We start from the raw sequence: 21,320 nt of genomic DNA on the forward strand, positions 1-21,320 counted from the left end.
AGTCAAATTGGTGCAGGCCAGGCCCCCCGGGGGGTGGGAAGAGCCCTGTGTGTGCTGGGGGCCACAGGCTGACTTGGGATATCGGGATCTCAGGCCCGGAGGGCGGTGCCAGAGCTGCTTGGGGATCCAACACCTTCCCTCTGAGGAGCTCCTGCCCTGCTTGGGCGGCTACCGTCTCCACCCCAGCGTCCGGCGGTGTCTGCCTGGGAGAAGGTGGCAAAGACCCCTCGGGCCTCGAGGGCAGTGCCTGAAGCTCGGTCACCTCCCCGGAGCCACTCCTTGGGCTGCTCCCCAATACCCGTGGAATGCGCGTGTCCCATGGAAGTTCTGCCCACTCGCCCCACTGGACCACGAACTCAGCCTTTATGAGGAGCCGTGCACAGAAAGGACAAGAAGGAGGGACGCCAACGCTCCTGTCGGGGCTTACTCAGCGGCAGGAGCTCTTCCAAGCACCTTATATATGTCAGCTCATCTAGTCTGCACAACAGTCCCAAGAGGCAGGTACTGTGCTATCCCCTTCTTGGAGATGGGGAAACCGAGGCACAAGGCCACTGACCAGGCATGAGGCAGAGATGGGATTCACATGCCAGCCAATTCTTCCCCTGAGCCAATTCTTGGCCCGATCTTGACCCCGCCACTCTGATGCATGGGCCGATGGCTGGCTGTGTCTTCAGGCAGGAGGACCTGACACTTGGGACACCTCCACCCAGGGCTGCTCACCTCCACCTGCCCCCCGGGGAAATTCCATGAGGGCATGTCCCTAGTCCCGGCCAACGTGTGCTGAGTAAATTCTGTCTTTCAAACATAATGATGTTCTTTCCACTGATAGGATGTCCCTAGAGGAGTCACATTCACTGAGACACAAGGTAGAATTGGGCTGCCAGGGGCTGGGGGAGGGGGTGGGGAGTTAGTGTTTAACGGGGACAGAGTTCCAGATCGGGAAGATGAGAGAAGAGTTCTCGGGATGCGTGGTGGTGAGGCTGCACAACAGTGTGAAGGTATGTAATGCACTGAACTGAACACCGGAACAAGGTTGAGAAGGCAAATTCTGTGCAGCGTATTTTATCACACGCACAAAAATAACACGTGAAATCAGCAGCAAGAGGTAAATTCCTTAAGACTATTTCCAGGGGGAGAGCGGACAGTAACAAAAGGCCCCGCTTTGACCTAAATCCTCCAGGCACAGAGGGGCTGATGGTCCCCTTGTGGGTCAGGAGCACTGACCTTGGAGTCAAGCGAGTCAAGGTCAAGCCCAGCTCCACCATTGACCAATTGTGGCTCCTCCAGCAAAAGCCAAATCAGATACCGTGTGAGGGCGCAATCAGCAGGAACAGGTGATCGATGTGCTCGTGTCTGTCTGCTATCACGTGCCCACTCTGCCTCGGGAACGGGAGTCAGAAATTGAGGGCAGGGCCATTGGGATTAATGGCCACTCAGCCCATCAAAGCTCGTGTTGTCCAGGCAGAGCCGCCAGACTGCACTCAGTCAGGGACTCGAAATCCTGAGGTTCCCCAGCCTCCAGGAAGAGTCCCGTTGAGGGGTCTGGTGCTTGGCTGTTCTGCACTGCCGTTTGTCCCTCACTCATCCTCAGGACTGTGCCCTTCAGAGGACAGGCAGGCAGGCCGGTCCCCATGGTGGGCCTGGATAAGGATGAGGCCGGTGTCAGGGATGGGGGGAGGCTGCTGTTTCTTTGGGACCCACCACAGAAAGACTCGAGTGCCCCTGGCCACAGGGACGTCAGCAGCCACTTCCTGGAAATAGGACGCTTATGTGGGTGGACAGAAAGGATCGAGGATTTTTTTCCCTTTTTCTTTTCTTTTCCTTGGCAACATATCCTTTACCAAGATTATTTTTCAGGAGTGAAGCCTCCCTTTTTAAAAGTGAATCCTGAACATCTGGCAGTCCCAGCTCACCTCCGAGCCTTTGCTCTGGGTGGACTCTCAAAGCTTCGGCTTCTGTGGCTCACTCATCTGATCAGTCATCTGATCCTGTTGGCTCTCCTTGAAAAGACCCCAAATCCAACCACTTCTCAAGCCCTGCGCCCCGTCACTCTGCTCTAGGCCACGGCCATCTCCTGCCTGCATTACTGGGACGCCCCTCGATGGTCTCCCTGCATGCGTCCTTGGCCCCCACCCCACTGTCAGCATGCAGCCAGCATGCCCCCTCTCCTCCTCCACTAGGGCCCCACCCCTTGCTCATTCCACTCCAGGCACAGCGGCTCCTGTGAGGCCCGGCATGCTCCCCGAGGGCCTTTCTCTCCGAGGCCCTTCCCAGACACCTGCATGGGTCTTTCTTACTGCTTGCTGTCCTGGGACCTGTCTGGTCATCTCCCCGATCCCTCCCGAGCCCCGCCCGTTCATGGCCCACTCTTGCCCTTGGAGTTGCATCAACTGTGCATCTATCTTCCTTGTCTAGTCTGTTTACTACCTCCCACCGTCAAAACCTAAGTTCCACAAGGAGAGAAGCCTGTTTTGTTCCATGCTGTGTTCTCTGTGCCTAGGACAGTGCCTGGCTCACCGTGGCTGGCCAGCAAACGCTGTGTACTAAATGCATAACCGAGGAGGCCTGGATCCTGGGAAAGAACAGAAAACAAAACACCACTGAAGCTCAGTTTAGTTCACAGGCCTGAGCTGCCTCTTGACAATTACAAAAGTAAAACTGATTTTTAATGTAACTCCTTTCATTTTCCTCTTCTAAAAGGGAAAGGAGATGTCGAGAAGAGGGTGGAGGGGACGCAGAAAGAGAGCACAGCATCTGCTGAAGATGGCACTTGGTCACGTGAGGGTCACCTCTGCCTGACCTGGATTCTCTGAAGGCACAACAGAAGAGAAAACCCAAACCCGATTTTTTCCCTAATAAACAGATTGTTCTTCTTCTTTTGTTTTGGTGAGGAAGATTCGCCCTGAACTAACATCTGTGTTAATCTTCCTCTGTTTTGTATGTGGGATGCTGCCACAGCATGGCTGACAAGTGGTGTAGGTCCGTGCCTGGGATCTGAACCCACGAACCCCAGGCTGCTGAAGCAGAGTGTGCTGAACTTAACCATTAGGCCACAGGGCCTGCCCCAAAACAAGATTATTCTTAATGATGAGGCTTATGTAAATCACTATTGGAGCCAAAAAATAAATTCTGTAAAAAAGGTCCACTCTGCACGTGCCTAAGTCCCTTTCTCTTCCAGCACAGCTGCCTGGAGAACTGGACCCCACCTGAGACCAGGGTTTCTCCACCATCTATCCAGGATTTCAGCCAGCTCATCCCTGGGCACACAAGTTCAGAATAGGCTCAACCGTGGGGTAGAGAGATGGATGGCCCCAGAGGGAGGGGAGTCTGCAGGAGAGGGCAGCTTATTCCCGGGAGGCCAGAGTAGCCTCACATCTGGAAGTAGAAGCAGCAGCCCAGAGGCACTGCATTTGCTGGACATCAGACCTCTTCGTAAGTGACAGGCAGAACTCTTTTGGCAAATTCCACCTTCTCCCCTCCTATATGCCTCCTCTCTCCTAACCCAGACTGGGGGTGGGGTGGGGTGAGGTGCGGTAGGGTTGGGCTGGAAACACGCCGCCGCTGGGAGGGTGGAGAGGCCTTTCCCGCAGGTCTGCACTCGTGTCTTTTCTATCACTTGCCTCTGGGGCCGCCCCTTTGCTCTTCACATTGACCAGGTACAGTCCAAATTCTGTCAGGACAACTTTTCTGCCTACGTCGGGGGCTGTAAATGTTGCTTGTCGGTGGCTGGCAGCACCCACCTCCTATAATTGGAGAGGTTGGGGGCCTTGTCTCTTTGTGAGCTCCTTGTTCATTTTACCATTCCCAAGTTATTTGGCTGTTTCATCTAACACAAGTTCAGGCCCCCCCCATTGCTGTTTCATCACAGCTCGGCTCCTGGGGCTGGTGAGGGAGGGGCGTGTGGTTGTGTGTGTGTGTGTGGGCAGCAGGGGGCCCAGGGGAGGAAGCCTGAAGGACCAGAGCACTGCAACTCTCCTCTTGCTGTGACCCGGCGCTTAGAGCTGAGAACGGTCAGCACATTTTAAGCATCGTCTCTAATTAGCTTCCCTGAACCCAGCTGCCTTCACAGTTGCTGAGAACTCCCGTGGAAGATTGGAGACTTCGCCCATTTGCTGCTTTATGATGGCAGACCTCCCCCAAACAGGACTTTGGACCTGCTCCATCGAGCCCTGGGGTCACTGTAACGTCAAGGTCTCCCCACCGCCACCCGCATGATCACTGTTTGAGTGAAGGGAGTCCCCCTCTACCCAGGGGCAACTAGACCCCTTAACACTGGGAGAAGGAGAAGGCCGAGCAGACTTCGCCAGAGCTGCTGCCTAGGAAAGAGAACTCCTGGCTTTAGCTGTTTCTAAACCATGACGCTGCTGCAGGCCCATGGGCCGCCGGCCACCCTGGAAGAGCCAGCCCGGTGCTCCAAGAAGTCCGACAACAGGCCACAGCGTGTGCTTCCAACTCCACAGGCGAACACAAGAAGCTTCTTTCTAAAGACGCCACCTGCTGGGGTGACGGGCGGTTCCTGGGAGCCCATGCTGACAGGGAGTTGTTGTGAGACTCCCCCGACGCCCTGGCACCCGTGACCTGCCGGAGCAGGCTGCAGTCTGGAGGCAGGAGAAGCTGACAGGATGACAGCAAATAACAGGACGGCTGCGTGACCGGCAATCTGCCGTTTTGAAATATAACATTTATTGCTTAGATGGTTTGATACAGAATAGCTTTTCTTCTCATTCTGAATTTGGAAGTACTATACAACTGAATACAAAGAGGAACAAAAAGTACCAAAACCAAACGTGTGATTCTGTTCGTGTGGCATAAACCAGTTTTGTACATAACCTGTAGCAGCAGTTTGTAAGTTCCCTTTAGAAAAATATGAATTCTACACATTTATTATTGTTTCCTGTTTAATGCATGGGCTGAAATCACTAGGATCAACTTCCTTCTTGAAGAAAGAGAGGAGGACAGAGAGGAACGGAGGGCGGAAGGGACGACAACTCTTCCTGAAGCGCATCCGGCTGCGCGGAGCTTCCCCGGGGCTGTCCGCACACGCCCTCTGGGGTGTCTGTTTTGTTTTCACAGCCAGGAGTTTCATGTAGTGATTGAATCTCAGCATTGTGTCCATAAATCAAAGAGAAAAACAAAAGAGAAGTTGCACCTCAAAAAACTTTTCAGAAGATCCATATATATATAATTTTTTTGTAAAAGCCCTGAGAGAAGGAGAAAGAGAATCAAACAAAATGTGTAGAAACAAATGAGCGGGACATGCAAACTAAGCTATGATTCACCCAGAGTTTAAACAAATCACAAATTTCACAGTTTAATATCGGGGGAGGGGGCAGAACAACGAACAAATAATACATTTCTCAACCTCACTAATAAAATGTGGCAAGACCTTATCGACTACGAGGGGACAGAGGAAGCCTGGATAAAGCTTTGAATCAAGAGTGATGATTGCGAGCCGCAGCCTGGCCGCGCCGTCGGCTGCACCTGCTACATTTCAGCGCAGCGTAGAGTTAGGTCGTGGCTTCTCCCCACAGTGTCTCGAGTTTTAGTGTGGGGAGTTGCAGAGAAAAACAAACACAAGAAACCCCAAATAATAATAACAACGAAAATAACAACAATCGTCATAAAAAGTTAAGGGATGCACAAACTGGTTCTGATGCAGCAGACCACGCGCGGCAGGAAGGGAGACGGGATCATTGGTTCTGATTTGTGTTCATCTAGAGTAAATAACACCTTGTTTTGAAACTGGTTCATACATCCCTAATACAGTTAAAAATCATATATACCTCAACCTTTTCCTTTCACATGCAACGGTATCACTTTTCATTATCTCAAGAATATCTACCTTCCTTTGAAGTCTGGGCAGTTGGATTTTGGCCACCAGAAATTGGTGTGGAAGTGGAGAGAAAAGGGTCTGTGTGTGTCTGTGCATAGTGGCACTGAGAGCTGCCCGGGGCAAGGGGCCCGGTAGGGGCAGCTCCCTGGGGAAGGCAGGAGGGGCTGAGAGGTGAAGCAGCGCAGGAGGCCCCGCGGCACGAAGGCTCGGGCGTTCTAGAGGTCTTGGCTGAAGGACAGGATGCTGAACCCAAGCTCAGCTACAGTAGGATCTGTTTCTCTTCACTGCTGGTGGCTACCGTGAGGGAAATCTATTGCCTGCATAGGACGGATGCTCGCGGAAAAAACCCTGCCTTTTTGCACCCAGGGATTCAGGCGATTTAAAGCAACTAGAAACAGCACGTTTATCTTCCAGCACCAGCCCCAACTCACAGGAAGGTAAATATCCATCTACATCTCATCTTCCGTCTTGCACGTGCAGTTTTATTACCAGTAGTAGTAGTATTTCCTCGCTTTGCAAATGACAGTAGCACAGGTGGGTAAGGCTTGGGCTGATGTGGCAGGGAGACCGGTGAGTAACAGGTCTCCTCTCTGCCTGGCTTTCTCAGAAGCCCCGGGCGCACGTGCCCTCGTTCGCCCCTCTGAGCTGCTCCTGGGCCGCGGGCGGGAGGACCGTCGTGGCCCCTGCTGGATTCTGCAGTCCCGGAGGAAAGGCTTGTCTAAGTACAGTAGAACAGCCACCGCCCGAGGGCGCCAGGGACAGCTGCGGGCAGACGCTCACACGGGGACTGGGCGGCCCAGGTCTCCCAGGACAAATATTGCCCATTTGTTTCTGCTGACTACAGAGACCAGCAAACCGATCAACTAAAAATAATAATAATAATAATATTATTAATACATATACCGAGAGGGGGACTCCGCTACATGACCTCTGTGCCTGTTCTCTATAGGTCAGGTTGCCAGGGTAATTCTTCTCTGGAAGTTAAGAACGGAAGTTCTGAGACTTGGACAGTGACAGCAGGTCTAATGCTGAAAAAGTGGACACATGAATGAGGCTGAAGCTAGACTCTTCCCTGGTTTTGGCTTGAGCCAAATTGGACACCTTAATCAACCACATCCGGCAATACTGAGGACCGAATTACAGCTCCACCGCGTAGCAAACAGAACAAAAGAAAAGGTCTATTTGAGAAATGAGCATCTTATCCATACTTCCTGTGGTAATTTACATGAAATTCACATCATTTTCTTCCAGTTATTGGCTACGGGTATCCAAGGGCATGTTTTTGTCTTCTGTTTCCAGCTCACAGAACAAACGTTACTATCACAGATTCGCAAGAACGAGCTCACACACACCAATACAGAAGGTAACGTTAATGCTTAAATGAAAAGGTCATCTCCAAGTAATTCATTAAAATATTTGCTTTGTTTTTTAAAAAGTCATTTTGGGAAAACACAACACCCAGGCTGACGCCGGGGGACTGGTAAGTAGTTAAGGCACTCGAGTTGACGGCTGCGCCTCCCGCGCGGGGACGTGGTCAGGCTATGGCACCGGGCGAGATGGCCTGCTCCTGCTCGGCCCTCGCTCTCTCAATCTCTCTCACTCCCCAAAGCTGAAGGGCACTGAGGAAACCTCATGAAACATAGATTCAGGACACTTTGCTCTGCTGGCTTTCGTCTGTGTGCTGGGGGCCACGACGAGCGGTCACTCCAGCCCCAGGAGTGGTGAGGCGCCGTCGGCTGCGGCCAGGATGGGGTGGGACGGCCTGTTGCTGTGCAGCTCCAGCAGGTCTTGCACCAGGGGCCCCGGGCTCTCCCGCTCAGGGTCACCCTGAGATGCCCGCTCCGTGGGGCTACCCACTGGAGTGGCCTTGGGAGCACTCCTGCCCGCTTCAGCCTGGCCGGCACCAGCCATCCGACCCGTCGCCCTCTCTTCCCTGTGGCCGGAATCCTTGGTGGCGTTGGCCAGGCTCTCCTTCCGGCTCCGGGTGACTGTCATGTGGTTGCTGGCCGGTAGAGCTGAATCTGCCTCGTTCTCCGAGATGGGGTTGTTGCCACTGTGGGTGGACTCGCTCTCACTGTCCTCCTCACCCCGCTCGTCCTTGTCGCTGTCCTTCCCGTGGTGTTTGGCATGCCTGGCTTTCTGGTGGACCCGCTGATGGCGAACCAGGCTGTGCTTCAAGGTGAAGGTTCGCTCGCAGGTCTGACATTTGTACGGCCTTTCTCCTGGAACGACGGGAGAAAGAAATTATGTCTGTTAACGGTAAGGCCACCAGCATCCACCTCCCTGCTCGGTGTGAGGGCGGCAGCCATGCGAACGAGCAAAGGGGCAGAGGGTGGCAGGGGCCAGGACTCCCTCCTACAGGGGAAACTCTGTTGTGCAAACTGTCAAAAGGGGAAGCAGAAGTGTGAGGGGCCGGCCCCGATTTCTTTCTCCCTTTCTCTCTCAACCCAGGCTTTTCACATACTGATCCAGGGACCAGAATCTCAGAAGTGGAGTCCTCAGGGACATCCAGACTGGCCTGAAAAGAATCTCGTGGAAGGACAGCGGTGGTGTCCCTCCCACAGGGACAGGCACCATTTCCCAGAGCTCTGCCCAACAGTGGCCCCTCCTAAGTCAAAGGTCCAGACACTCTGTGTCCTGATACGGAGCAGCTGGGGCTTTCCCTCCTGCTCACAACGCGGACCTGTGAGCAGCTGAGAAGACCAGCTGCCAGGAGCCCAAGAATATCTCTCTGTTGGGAGCCAAGCACAGGAGCCTCCAAATCCCCTGAGCGCAGGGCCGAGCTGACTGCACGAGGCGGGGGTAGGGTGCGGGGAGCATGTGCACTGCCGGCTGTGGCAGAGAGGGAGGAGGAAGGCCGAGAGCAGGACACAGGGTTTTTTTTGGGGGGGGAGGATATGTTTGCGTCTTTTGGCTTCATGATTTTATCCAGGTCTCCTCTTTACCGAAACAGCGGTCCCTGCCTTGGGGTTTGTGGCCTCGACCCCACGGGGTGGTGAGTTCCGGGAGGAGCAGGGACGCGTGAGCAGGGGCGCCCTGATGTGCCGTGCAGCAGCCAGGCGAAGAGCCCTCTCAGTTGTGTCACCCCAGCTGCTGCAGAGCCACGGGGAAAGCCCCTCCCGCTGCTGGGCGGCTCTGCCGCAAACTGCCTGCCCGACGGCAACATGGCTGCCCAGGCGCCCGGCAGAGCCTGGGGTGGCGAGCGCCACAGAGCGCCTGTCCCTGCTGCCTGCTCAGGACTTGACGAGACCACACGCCCCAACTGTCCAGCACCTACTTCTTCCAGATACTCAAGAGACAGGGCAGCCATCGTCTCCATTCTGGGGAGAGGAAGACCGAGGCTCAGAGGACGGAGGGACTGACCAGACGTTCTCAGAGCCCCAATGCTGAGGGACGCTCTGTGGCTTCGCTGCAAGAAGCCTGCAGTTTCAAGTGCTAAGAAAAGAACTCGTTAAATCCCTGTTTCCCGGGCTTAAGGCGCATGTGTGCGAGCTCAGGAAATTCCCTCTGGCCGGGTTTCCATCACTGCTTCAGGGGAGGTTCCTCCTACAGACTGAGGTGGGCTGGAGGGAAGGGACGGAATCAAACTCGCCCCCCTTGGCAGGCTTGGAAACCAGGGCCTTCCCGAAACGACGCCCCGTGGCCACCCCAGGCTCCTGCAGGAGGCCGGCCGCCCCTACCTGTGTGGGACCGCATGTGCCGGGTCAAGTCCTGCAGGGACCAGAACCTCTTGTTGCACACACTGCAGACCTTCTTCCTCTTGTCGGCCTTGCTGGCCACGCTTCGGGGGGAGTCTGTCTTTGGCTTCTTGTCATCGTCACTCTTCTCCGAGGACTTCTTCTCGGTTGTGCCCTCCCCATCGGAGGCACCCTCCACCTCCTCGCTCTGCTTCTCAGTGGAGGCTTCTGACGAGGCCTCTCCCTCAGCCGGGGGCTCCACTGCCAAGGTGTTGGCAGGCTTCTCCTCTGGCTCAGGGGGAGGAGAGGTGGTGGGGATGAGCAGAGGCCCCTCGGCTGCTCTGCTCAACTCCTGGCCCTCCCGAGGAAGCGCGCCTTCCTCCTTGGGCTCCTCGCGGCCGTGGGCCTTCCTGTGGCGGCTCAGGGTCCCAAGGAACTTGAAGCTCTTGCCACAGATGTCGCAGGCGTGCTTCTGGTCCTGCTGGGTGGAGCCTCCGCTGCCCACATTGCCAGCATCGCCCTCTGCCAGCTTGAAGCCCATCAGCTTGCTGGCGAGATTGAGGTCCAGGCTCTTGTTGCTGACGGTGTCTTCCTCTGGGCCATCTGTATCCTCGTCCGTCTCCACCCCAGGCTTTTCCTCCTGCTCCTGGCTCTCCTCGGCTGCCTTCTCCTCCCTGTCCACAGCCTTCACCTCCTCTTCGGGGAGCTCTTCTTTGACCTGGCTGGGCTCAGAGGTTCCCTCCATTGTTGGCTGCTCTTTCTCCCGAGAGGTGAGGTCCAACACCTCGCCTCCTGTGGCCAACATCTCCACATCTGACTGGCTGTCTGTGTGAGCAAACACAGGGCATAGGGTGAGACTGAATGCCACCAAACATGCCACTTTCAAGGGCTCTGTCATGACTCAGCTGAACACACCCCTGAAGCCTGTACCCCAACCCCAGCAAGGATTTCTCTCACCCCAAATCCTCATCACCCCTTACATCCCGGAGGGCCAAGATGAATCTGGGGTTAATTCACAAAAGGCAAAAAAGAGCCTCCACATACACACAGATTGGGGGTCACAGGGCTGACCGTGCCTCGGAACTCCTGCCCTCCCCTTTTACTGCCCACTAGCCATGCCTGGCGCCCTTCACTGCCACACACAGGGATGGTGAGGCCCCCAGGAAGGTGAGAGCGACGCAGGGCAGTGCAGACAGAGGGACGGCGAGAGGAGAGTGGGTGCATTCCAGACTTGCAGCACTAGGGAGATTGAGGAAGCTGAGCTGTAAGTTATTTTCCAGTGCAGAGAGATTATACAAACATGCGACATACACAGGACTACCCCCAAAGACGGCATCTGGTGAGCAGCTCTGAGAAATGGCTCAAAGCATGTGTTCTGTGCTATGGGGCACGCGCTCCCGCCTGACGGCTGATTTCCAGGCAGAGTTCCAAGGCGAAAGCGGCCCCATGCACACCTGGGGGCCTCCCTGGCTGCTATTAGGACCCCATGTAGGGAGTGGAAACATTTCCTTCTGTTTGTTCCTACCTGTCCACTCTCCACAGCAAACCCAGAGGTGGACAGTCCACCACAGTTTGTACCGACCTTCTTAAGGGATGGCACTGTGGTAACACTAACAACACTCAACAGAGGATAGTATTTATCAAAAGCACCGTTTTTGAATGAGGACTTAATGACTTTTCTATTATGTGCTATGACAGTGACGCTATCTGCCGAGACCTACCATTTAACTACAGATCCAAAGGCCAATTTATCACTGCAGGGACTCAGCAGCTCCTCTGAGAATCAGGCTGACGAAGTTGTTTCATGGCACATACGTTAGATGCACCTCCCTCGTTATGCCAGGTCTCTGATTACAGTGCTGGAGCCAGGAGATCTAGGCATGTGACCCAGACCCTCACCTGATGGGACAACACGTACCACAGTGTCCACCCAAGCCCATCACTCTCTGAGTCACATGCTTATTTGCCATCAAGGCAGTCCCCGGGCTGGGGACAGAGGAGCTGGCACCACCCCTCCCATGGTCACATCTACCTGGGACTTTTGGTTTACCTACAACCAAGTGGAAGCAGCACTTCCACTCACATCATTTCATTGGTTTTATTCTGACTGTACTTTTTGGCAGCTTCTGTTTGAGTATCTCAAAAGGTTTCAGAAGGAAACAAATAATTATGGTGTGAATATAATATTTCTAACAATAAACGATTTTTGAAAATTATCCAAAAAGTTTAAAAAAGATGAATTTTGAGATATATACACCAACGTCTAGGCCCCAGTCTAAGGAAAAACTAGATATCATTTTCTTGAATCACTCTAATACAGAGCACCTATTAAATGGGTCTTGGTATAAAGTCTGTAATAAAAAAATATAGAATGCTCAGTTTCTTATTTGCTGGCTTTGGGGGTAGTTACATTGGAAAAAAAGGCTTAATCTCTGGTTACTACCTATTTGTCACAGTATATTCTAGGCCGTCGCTCTTAATTATTAAATTTTTTTCACCAAAGAACATAAAGTTTAACTGTAGTAGAACATATTTAAGATGATCTTGAAAAAAAAAATAATGAATTCTGAAACCAAACCCAAGTAAATATAGTAAGACCAGATTGCTCTCACTCTCGGGCCGTTCCCTGGCATGAATAATGGAGAGTTCACCCTAAATGCAACGAGAGGCCAATTTGCTTCTTCTGGTGAGCAGAGGGGGCTTGGCTGTGCTCTACCCAACTTCCACTAGGGGGAGTGGTCTAGCAGGGCAGCCCGTGCCCTTCGAGTTCCAAGCAACTCCAACAATTCTTATTAGCGATTCTTGGGAGCAAGAGACTTACCCTCTTCTTATCTCACGAATATCCAGCTTATAACATCAAGTCCTATTTTGATTCCGCAGTCCTTGGCCACCCACACTTCCAAATGCAAGAAGTGAGCTGATGACTCTCTTACTTGGTGCTACCTACCTTCAAGTGTTAATTCTCTGTCCCCATCAGTCCCTCATTTGTGATGCTAAATCTAAGAAACCGCTTGAGGAAGCACACGGAATCCTGAAGTCACTAGTAGATAATAAGCCCAGAGCTCCTCCTGCGGGAAAGTGCAGACTTTCACGTCAGCTCAACAATGAAGTAGCTATTGCTTCCTAGAAATTCCATGTTACTCAACTGATGTGACAAACGACCAAGCTAAATACCTAATCTGATTGGGCAGGGGCACAGCTGTGCAGGAAGTTGCTCTGTCTGCTCTTCACCTACCGAGCAGCAGAGCAGCACTTCCTGTGGTGCAGTCCACGCTGGCACGTGGGGCTTCTGGGCTGGTAAGGGAAGCCCACCATTAAGGGATGGTTTAAAAAAACCTCCACGTTTATAACATGCATACTGATTTAAAAAGTCACAGGTAGGTGGCCACAAATATGAAGGCTCCTACAGGCATCTTCGGAGGAGGGGCCAGGGCACCTCTCTGCCCACTAGAGAGTGAATGAAGAGTTTCAGTCTAACTCTGAATGGCCAATGTGCCCCTCTAGGCTGGAAATGCCCCATCGGAGCATTTTTAGCATTCCTTGGGGGAAACTCTAGGGTACATTTCTGTGAAAGGCCTTATGTGAGTGGAAAAGTCAGACCTACATCATAAAACATGTTTAGGGATTTTAAGAAAATGTAATCTAGGCATATAAACCCAAAAAACCCAAGAACTTCCTTGGTCATTTCCTGCCTTTGTTTTTGTACGGTCTTCCTCCAAGGCCTCACCTTTAACTTCATGGGAGGGAGCCCCGAAAGAAACTTCCAGTCCCCCCACCACGCTCACCTGGTTTTAAAACTCTCCTTGAAATCACTCCCCCATCCCCATTCTCCCACTCTTGAATCTCTGACGGATTGCGAATACAATTAAACCAAACATATATTTTCTCTTTGCTGGTTTTACATTACAACTTTCAGTGAATTTTCGTTTTTCAGAGGCTTCGTCCCTTAAAGAAAACCTACACAGCTTCTGGGGCAGGGCGGAGGTGGGTGAGGCTCTGATGGGATTTGGAAAAACAAAACTGGGAGCTGCAAATTAAAAAAATAAATAGAGCTTCAACGTAAAACTTGGTGCTCAATCGAAGCTAAGATAGAAATTCCAATTAGCTTTGTGTCTGCAGGCTTCTTCAGATGCCCCCTCGGACGTCAGCAGGGGTCCCAGGTCTGGTGTTCCTCCATATGATCAAGAAGTTGAACCCAATATGTGCATCCAGCACACGGTTATTACCCTTTAAGACTTGTCTGCAAACCGGGAAACCAAGGGCTCCCGTGGACCCCCTCAATTATCTGCTGCTTTCCCTCCTTCAGAGCCACTAGGGGTGGGATCACAGGCGCTTTCTTAGAGGCCGAGAGAAAACATGCCACTGTGGGTTTCCTCGGGGTTGAACAGCAGCTCACCCAGTGACCTTTGGTTCAAGAGGATCCAAGTCATGGCAAGATTCTGTGGGCGTCTATACCTTTCTTTACTCAAAGATCCTGGCAAATTTTGTGGAACAGGAAGCTGGAGGGAGGAGCCAGCAAACTGGCCTACACTTTTACGTTCCTAGAGGGTTGGATCTTAACCAAAGGGCCTGGCAGTTCACGGGCTTGCTTCACCAGGGTGGTGGTGGGGGGCCCACGGGTGGGCAGAAGGTTCCAGATCAATTCCTCTTCCTGGAAACCCTACCTGTTCAGATGTGCCCACTCCCCCTGTAACTGACACAGAGACAAGGGGGCTGGGATTAAAACCCAACACTGACTCCCAGTGGGGGTGAGGGGGGGCTCCCAGACAGCACCCTACCCCTACCCAAGTCTGAGGGAGAGAACCACAGGGCACCATTACAACCCTAGAAAAGCACATTTAGGGGGCATCTCCTCGGCTTCAAGCAATGGGGAAAGGTCAAGGTTTCAAGATTTGCCAAAGTGAATCCCTACCTGTAATACTGCTACCAACCAATGGCCAACCAGCCGTGTGTCTAAGTAAACTGCAGCAGCCAATTTTTTGTTTTGTTTGTTTTGGGGGGTGGGGGGCACAGAACCCCAGCAGTTGGAGATGACGGAATGTGCTGAATAGAGGACATGAGTAAATACAGAAGCTGTAAGGAAAAAAAAAAAGGTGGCAGGAGACGCACTGGGCAGCCGTTAATTGCTCTGTAGGGGGCTGGAGGAAGGAAGCACATATCAGCACATGAGAATAATACCCGGATTCAGGTCAAGCAGAGATGTGATTAAAGAAAGGACATGCAGAGTGCTTTTTCAAACAAGACAAAGTTTTCTACCGGGAAGAGAGTTATTGAAAAGAAAAACACCCCCACCCCACCCTGCCCCTCCCTGTCAAGGGCTGGGCACCATGAGTTCCTGCAATACCCTGACATCTGAGCAAGCCCATCCCTGCTCTGTAGGATGCAGCAGAGGCTGGGATTGGAGAAAACAACACCCTGAGCCTTGAAGGTTTCACATCCCTTTTAGATGTGATCCTACCAAGAGCTAGGACTGTTCACCCTCCCTCACACCCCTCCTCCAGCCGGCCCAACAGCAGGAACAGACGTCCGCTGGGAGGGTGACATCTTCCCTAGCGGCTCAGAAAAGCAACCTAGGGGCGCTGTCCCTGTTTCCCAAAACCCAATCCTGCTCATGCTCCCAATCCTTGGCAGGGCCCACCTTGCTGGACTGCGGAGTCCTACAGAGAAGCGGAAAAGGCAGCCCCGCCAAAGCTCGGAGGGCCGAAGTTGGCTACGATGCTAACCGAGTACTCCGAGCGGCCCTCCTCTCTCCCTCTCCTCCTCTCCATCACCTGGAAGCACTACCTGTGCTATCATGGGGTCCAACATCACTCTCTTTTGACTGGGGGATAAGCCCGTTTCTTCTCAGGGAACAGTTGGTAACTCCGTGTTTGCGCAACTGGTGGCGTTCACAGTTAGATTTGGTAGAAAAGAAGGCATCGCATTTTTGACAAGGGAAGGGTTTCTGACCTGAAGCAGGAAAAAAAATATATATTTATCTGGCTTTCTACTGCAATGAAAAAGAAAAGTTGCTTTCGATTCATTTTCCTGGGATTATCAGCATTTGTTCCCTCCCCTCCTCCACCCCTTTAAAAAAATAAACAAAACACATTAAAAAAAATACTGAGAATATCAACCACTCAGGTGCTCATTTTCCCTTATCCTCAGTGGAATAGAAAGAAGGTTTTGTCTTCAAAATACTAAAAGTTAACAATGAGACCAAGATACATACGTTTAAAGTAAAATAACAGTATTATATCTAAAACCTTAAATAACAACAAAGTGAGTAAAGCGATTTTGAAGCACAGCAAGAAAAACCTGGAGTCTGTCACAAAGAGAAGACACTTATAGAACTCCCAGCACGGCAAGGACTATGGATGCTGGGAATCAAATGGGATGAAGGAACATGCCCAGGAGCCCTCCTAGAGGAATCCTGAAACCCTGATGTCTTTGGGGCCAACCCCCTCCTGCTGACCTGGGTGGGGCTGGCCTCCCACAGCAGACCGGAAGTGGGGAGTCTGACTTCTCAGGACTCCTCCTGTCTAACCTGCTGAGTCGTCCTGCAATGACCTCTGGCCAAGGTCACTGTGGTCCTGGTTGGCGTGACAGAGGTCTGCTCTAAGAAGCATTAAAGCTTCTTTGTTCCCCTGCTCTAAGGTCCTGCTCAGTAGTAAATAAGTGACCAACAAATAACTGAGTCTGGTTAGGAGATTGCTGCTCCACTCAACAGGCTGCGCCTGAAGAGAAGCCGCTGAGCAGCCCCCTTCCACCCCAGCTCCACGAATGGGGTAACCTGCTGAGAGAGGAGTGTATCCCCCACCCCCAGCAGTTATCTGCTCTGGTGTGCCTGCCTCTCCTTTTATTTGCATTCCTTCTGTACTGTAAACACAATATTTCAAAACGCAAGCTAGGCTCTTCTGCAATCATCCTGTGTTTGTGGGGATGGTGTGAGGGGCAAGCAAGGGCCAGGGCAGACAGAGTGTGGATGGAAAGAAGGGAGGGAGGAGGACAGGGGAGAAGGGAAGGGAGTAGGTGGGCTTCAGGAGAGAGAAAAGGGTCAATCATTTACTGGATCACTAGATTCTTCTGTTTTCCCCCATACCAGATTCTAAGCTTCCAGTTTCTGATTTTACAGGGGAAAAGGTTCATGTACTAACAGACACAACTTCGGCACTGCAGCCTAGCACTTCTGTCTCATAATCTTGGGGCTGCTGCAATCACATACATGTCCAGAACTGGCAGGAAAGTCAAACACGCACAGCTCCTTTGAAACACCAATTGCAGGGCCTTCAACCTTCCGTCTAGATCACCATCGAACGACGCCTAAGTCCAGGCACTTACTGCGAACACCATGGGCCCGAGCCTGGGGTTTGCAGAAGGGGAAGGAAGGTCTAGCACTGCCAAGTCACACAACTTTGGGGGGTGCCATTCACCCCCAAGCATGCTGGTGTGCAACCCTTCATGGCTGGAATCATGGTACTGCCAAGTTTGAGCATCAGTAGTAATCAAAGAAAGGGGACGTTCATTCCCTCCTGAGCTGAGAGACCCTCTCAGGGGATGGTTCCAAGTCACCAGTGGAGCTATTCAAGAATACAGATGCCTGGGGCTGGCCCCGTGGCCGAGTGGTTAAGTTCACGCGCTCCGCTGCAGGTGGCCCAGTGTTTCGTTGGTTCGAATCCTGGGTGCGGACATGGCACTGCTCATCAAACCACGCTGAGGCAGCGTCCCACATGCCACAACTAGAAGGACCCACAACGAAGAATATACAACTACATACTGGGGGGGCTTTGGGGAGAAAAAGGAAAAAACAAAATCTTAAAAAAAAAAAAAAGAATACAGATGCCTGGAATGATCAAAGACTAGGGAATCAGGGGCTGGTCCAGTGGGGTAGTGGTTAAGTTTGTGCACTCTGCTTCAGTGGCCTGGGGCTCACTGGTTCAGATCCTGGGCACCTCATCAAGCCATGCTGTGGCAGGCGTCCCACATAGAAGAACCAGAAGGACTTACAACTAGGATATACAACTATATGATGGGGCTTTGGGGAGGGGGAAAAAAAAGACCAAGGAATCAGAAACCTGGGAAGGGTGGAATCAGAAGCCCAGAAACCCAGAAACCCAGCATGTGAGCCTGTAAGGAGCTTCACAAGGGCCCTGCAGGATGAAGTGGCGAACCCACCACCTGCCTTACAGTGGTGCCTTACAAAGTTCAGCGGGCGTTTCCTGCTAAATTTATAAAAATGCCCACGTTAAAAAAAACCCCACATTTTTGTGTCAAGTTGTAAAGTATTTTAACTTTTATTGCGTACTTTTCAAATTTCTTCTTTTTGCTAAAAATTGGACATAATAATTATTTGGGCTCCATTTTAAGTAAAAAGAAAAACAAAACTTTTTCCTTTAACATTTTATTGTCAAAAAGCAACATCACAGCTTCTCTAAGTCAGGCTAGACTGCGAGGAAGACAAATCAGAAGCTCTGACTATGAACTGGGATACAAGTCTTGATTTCAAATGAAACAACTGGTTTCTTGCTTCTACATGATTTACTCTGTAATTTTCACACTGGTAAATGCTTCACTTTTACAGCTAGTGTGGATGCTAGGCTCATGTGCCATGATGATGAAGATTCCTATTAAGGCTCAATTCAAAAAACAATTCAATGACGCGAAAGTATTGTATCACATTATGAAGAGTCCCAAAGTGACAACTAACAGGAGTCTTTACAAGTTTACATTTTATCGCGTAAGTTTTACATCTGAAACAGCAGCGTGCTCTAGATTGCATGGACAGAGGAGAAGATGAGCCCTTTCCATATTTTATAATCGTACAGGTGTCAATAAAACTTGTTGACTGGTAATCTATATGGAAAGTATCAAATGATTTTATTTATTTGGTAACTGCCACAAATTACTGATTTAGTGGGGTGTTTTTAAGTGTAACCACAGGATATCAAAGACCTATGATATCCCTCCACTTTCAACTTGACTGGTAAAAGTCATCAGCTGGCCAGTTTTCACTCTCATAGAACAGTCAAGAAATGAAGAGGGAAATTTTATACTAAATGATGTTATCTGGCAGGGACTGGGGAAACAGCAAGCAGAAGAATGAACAATGATGACATGGCCTCACACCTTCAGACTTCTCTCCATCGCCCTTGCACCCTCTCAGTGAAGGTTTCTTTCCATATTTTCTTTCTTTCTCTATTTGGCAGGGGTGTACACAAGGCTGGCTGTGTAAAAATGTCCAAAGTTGCCACTTAAGAGAGTTAAAAGTAGCCAAACACAACCAGTGTCAGAGTGCCTTCCACACTTAGCTTTGCACATCTTACTGATTTCAACTCCAAAGCCTGTTGCCTGTGAGCAAGTGCGTAGGAGAGGTGAGTGGGGAGGGCCCCAGGCTGGCAAAGAAAAGCAGTTAAAACCAACTGTGAGAAAGTGAGCGAGCCAGGGACCCCCAGAATGTCAGAGCCAGGGGGCGCCTCAGGCATCCCCAGGTACCAACCCTTTCTTTTTATCAGCAAAGGGAAGAGAGGAGGAAGAGGATTAGGACAGAGGCGGGAACTGACTGGCTGTGTTTTCTGGCACTCGCTCCTCCACTTGTGGCCTAAAAACACACGAGACGCTCACGAGGGGAAAAGGAAGAAACCGTGAACTAGCCTCTCCTGAAGAGGCAATACTGTTCAGCCAGAGAAAGGTAACTGTCTCCGATCAACAGGACGCTATGGGCTGGGAGAGGGCGGAGAGGAGTGAAAAAGGAAATACAGCTGTGTGTGGAGAGCACGCTGGGGGATATGAAATATGACAGCAGACACCAGCTTCCTCATAAAACACAACTCCTAGAACTAGCGCCACGCACAGAGAAAGGCCTGAAACCATGTGCCCCTTGCCTGCAGCAACAGTGAGGCCCTAGATGGACACTTGACATCAGGTCTACTTAATGCTGCCCGTTTAGGGGGTGGAGTGAACCGGAAACATGTCTATGAGACAATGTACACACATGACGATAATTCTACACATTTGCTGAGAGATCAGGAGAAAGCTGAGTCTCAAGACCCAGACAGTTTGCCTAAATGCAATCTAAAACTGGACCCTGCTCAAGCTTCTGGCTGGAATGCAGCTCGATTTTAATGCTACAATGGAAAAAAAAAGCCTCTCCCCTGTATAACACCTGTTTACAGGATCATTTCAGAGTCCGTGTTTAATTTCTGTACTCTTTCATATGTGCCTTGGTCTTACTTCAAAGTTTCTGGAGGGAGCATCTCACAGAAAGCTAGGCAGCCAGGAGACAGGCAGCTCAGAGATTCTTCAATAGCAGAAGCATCTACCAGGAAAACACCAGTGTGTGGGAAGAGCGAGTGGATCAGATGATTTCCCAAGCTCCGTCCAGCTCTAGAGCTTGATGTATGGAAAATGTTCTAACATAGCACCAGACACCGCCAAGTGCTCTACAAAATTATTTAATAGAGGTGATGCTGAGATTGTTGCTGGAAGCTGAAGCAGGGCGACAGCAAAGGAAGTTAACAGAGCCCAATGAGAGCCGACCTTTATACAATGTCTAAGCATGTGGCTAATACCACTCTGTGGCCCTTAAGTCTTTGATGAATGGTATTCTGGTCCACATCTGTGTTCTATCTTATCTCAAACCACTTCCCAATCTTCTGCATCGGGACATGTCAGGATACAGGCAGGCCAAAGGAGGTACACTCTATACACCTTCAGATAGAGCACCAGTAGCCACACCAGCCTGACTGTGGGGCAGCTACAGGGAATCTGACCCTGTCTTTGAACTCCACCTCTACTGCTCATTGAGTAGGCAAATTACTCAGCCTCTGTGAGCCTCCATTTCCTCATGGCAAAATGTGGACAACACTGCCCTTATGGGACGGTCACGAAGACTAGCTCTGAAAGCTCTCTCTCCCAACCCTGTACACAGGGATGACCCCATGAGTCAAGGCCTGCAACCCCCACTACAAGATCATAATGTGATAGCATGTCAGGGATGGGGCTGAGACAGACATAGCCATTACGGGTGCAGTAACTGTGAAGGGAAAAGGGGCAGAACGTGTTCATATTTACATCCACTCCATCCTACCTGCCTTAAACAAACTTCCCATCTTCCTTGCTCAGTTTCTGATGCTACCAAATTTTAAACCAACTAGGACATTTTGGCATTCAAAAGCTAGGCAATCCAAACGACTGGATTCACAAGTGGGAACTTACATCAAGCATCTGCAAAGACACAGGTACAACCCTTGAAAGGAAAGACTGTCTGCTCCAGCCCTCTTAGGGAGGCTGTCAGCTTGCCAAGCAGACAACGTCCAGGAATAAATGGCCTCATCTGGGGAAACGTGCACGGGATCTCCTAGCACACGGCTCCTAGCTGGAGGAGGGTGGTGGAGAGGCTGGGTGACAGCGGGGGGAGAGCAGAGGGTGAGGCAGGGCAAGAGCCGCCCTCATCATGAGATCCAGACCATCTGCTTTCTGAAAAGCGGTAACAGAAATACTCACTTCTCCAGAGACTCTGCAGGCAACAAACAGGTGTCACCCAAAAAGGGTAGCAAAAGACACTGCTGTGTGGAGCACCTTCTTTTGAAGATGCATCTTCTTTCTGAACGGCTTTCTTCATCAGAACTGTTACTTTGTCAGGCTTAAATGATTTCAAATGGATAGAAAATGATGGCCTGAAAATGCAGCATACACTTCAGAAATCTACAAATTCTGTGTCCTGTTAATTGAGTCCTCCATGGACAGGCACGCCATTCAATGCTCACACGCCTGCTGCCATTCAATTCCTGGATTTGAGGCCCTACCACACCAAAAACAAATGCCGCGTCTAT

The 21,320-nt window shown here is 51.2% G+C and overlaps 1 protein-coding gene across 11 annotated transcripts in view; it reads right to left on the reverse strand.

The window, feature by feature from the left end:
* Positions 1-4,634: 4,634 nt before the first annotated feature.
* The window catches only part of RREB1 (ras responsive element binding protein 1), a 173,847-nt gene continuing 157,161 nt past the window's right edge, over positions 4,635-21,320 (reverse strand). For 10 of the 11 annotated variants that reach the window (XM_044773291.2, XM_070515647.1, XM_070515643.1 and 7 more), the window contains 3 exons: positions 15,295-15,459; positions 9,514-10,335; positions 4,635-8,055 (listed from right to left, as the gene is read on the reverse strand). In XM_044773291.2, coding sequence (XP_044629226.1) covers positions 7,535-8,055; positions 9,514-10,335; positions 15,295-15,459 — 1,508 coding nt within the window. In that variant the 3' untranslated portion in view covers positions 4,635-7,534. The remainder of the gene's footprint in view (positions 8,056-9,513; positions 10,336-15,294; positions 15,460-21,320) is intronic. The other variant, XM_070515649.1, reaches the window with a different exon arrangement.

The sequence above is a fragment of the Equus asinus genome, chromosome 8 (genome assembly GCF_041296235.1).
Source record: "Equus asinus isolate D_3611 breed Donkey chromosome 8, EquAss-T2T_v2, whole genome shotgun sequence".
Taxonomy (NCBI): Eukaryota; Metazoa; Chordata; class Mammalia; order Perissodactyla; family Equidae; genus Equus; species Equus asinus.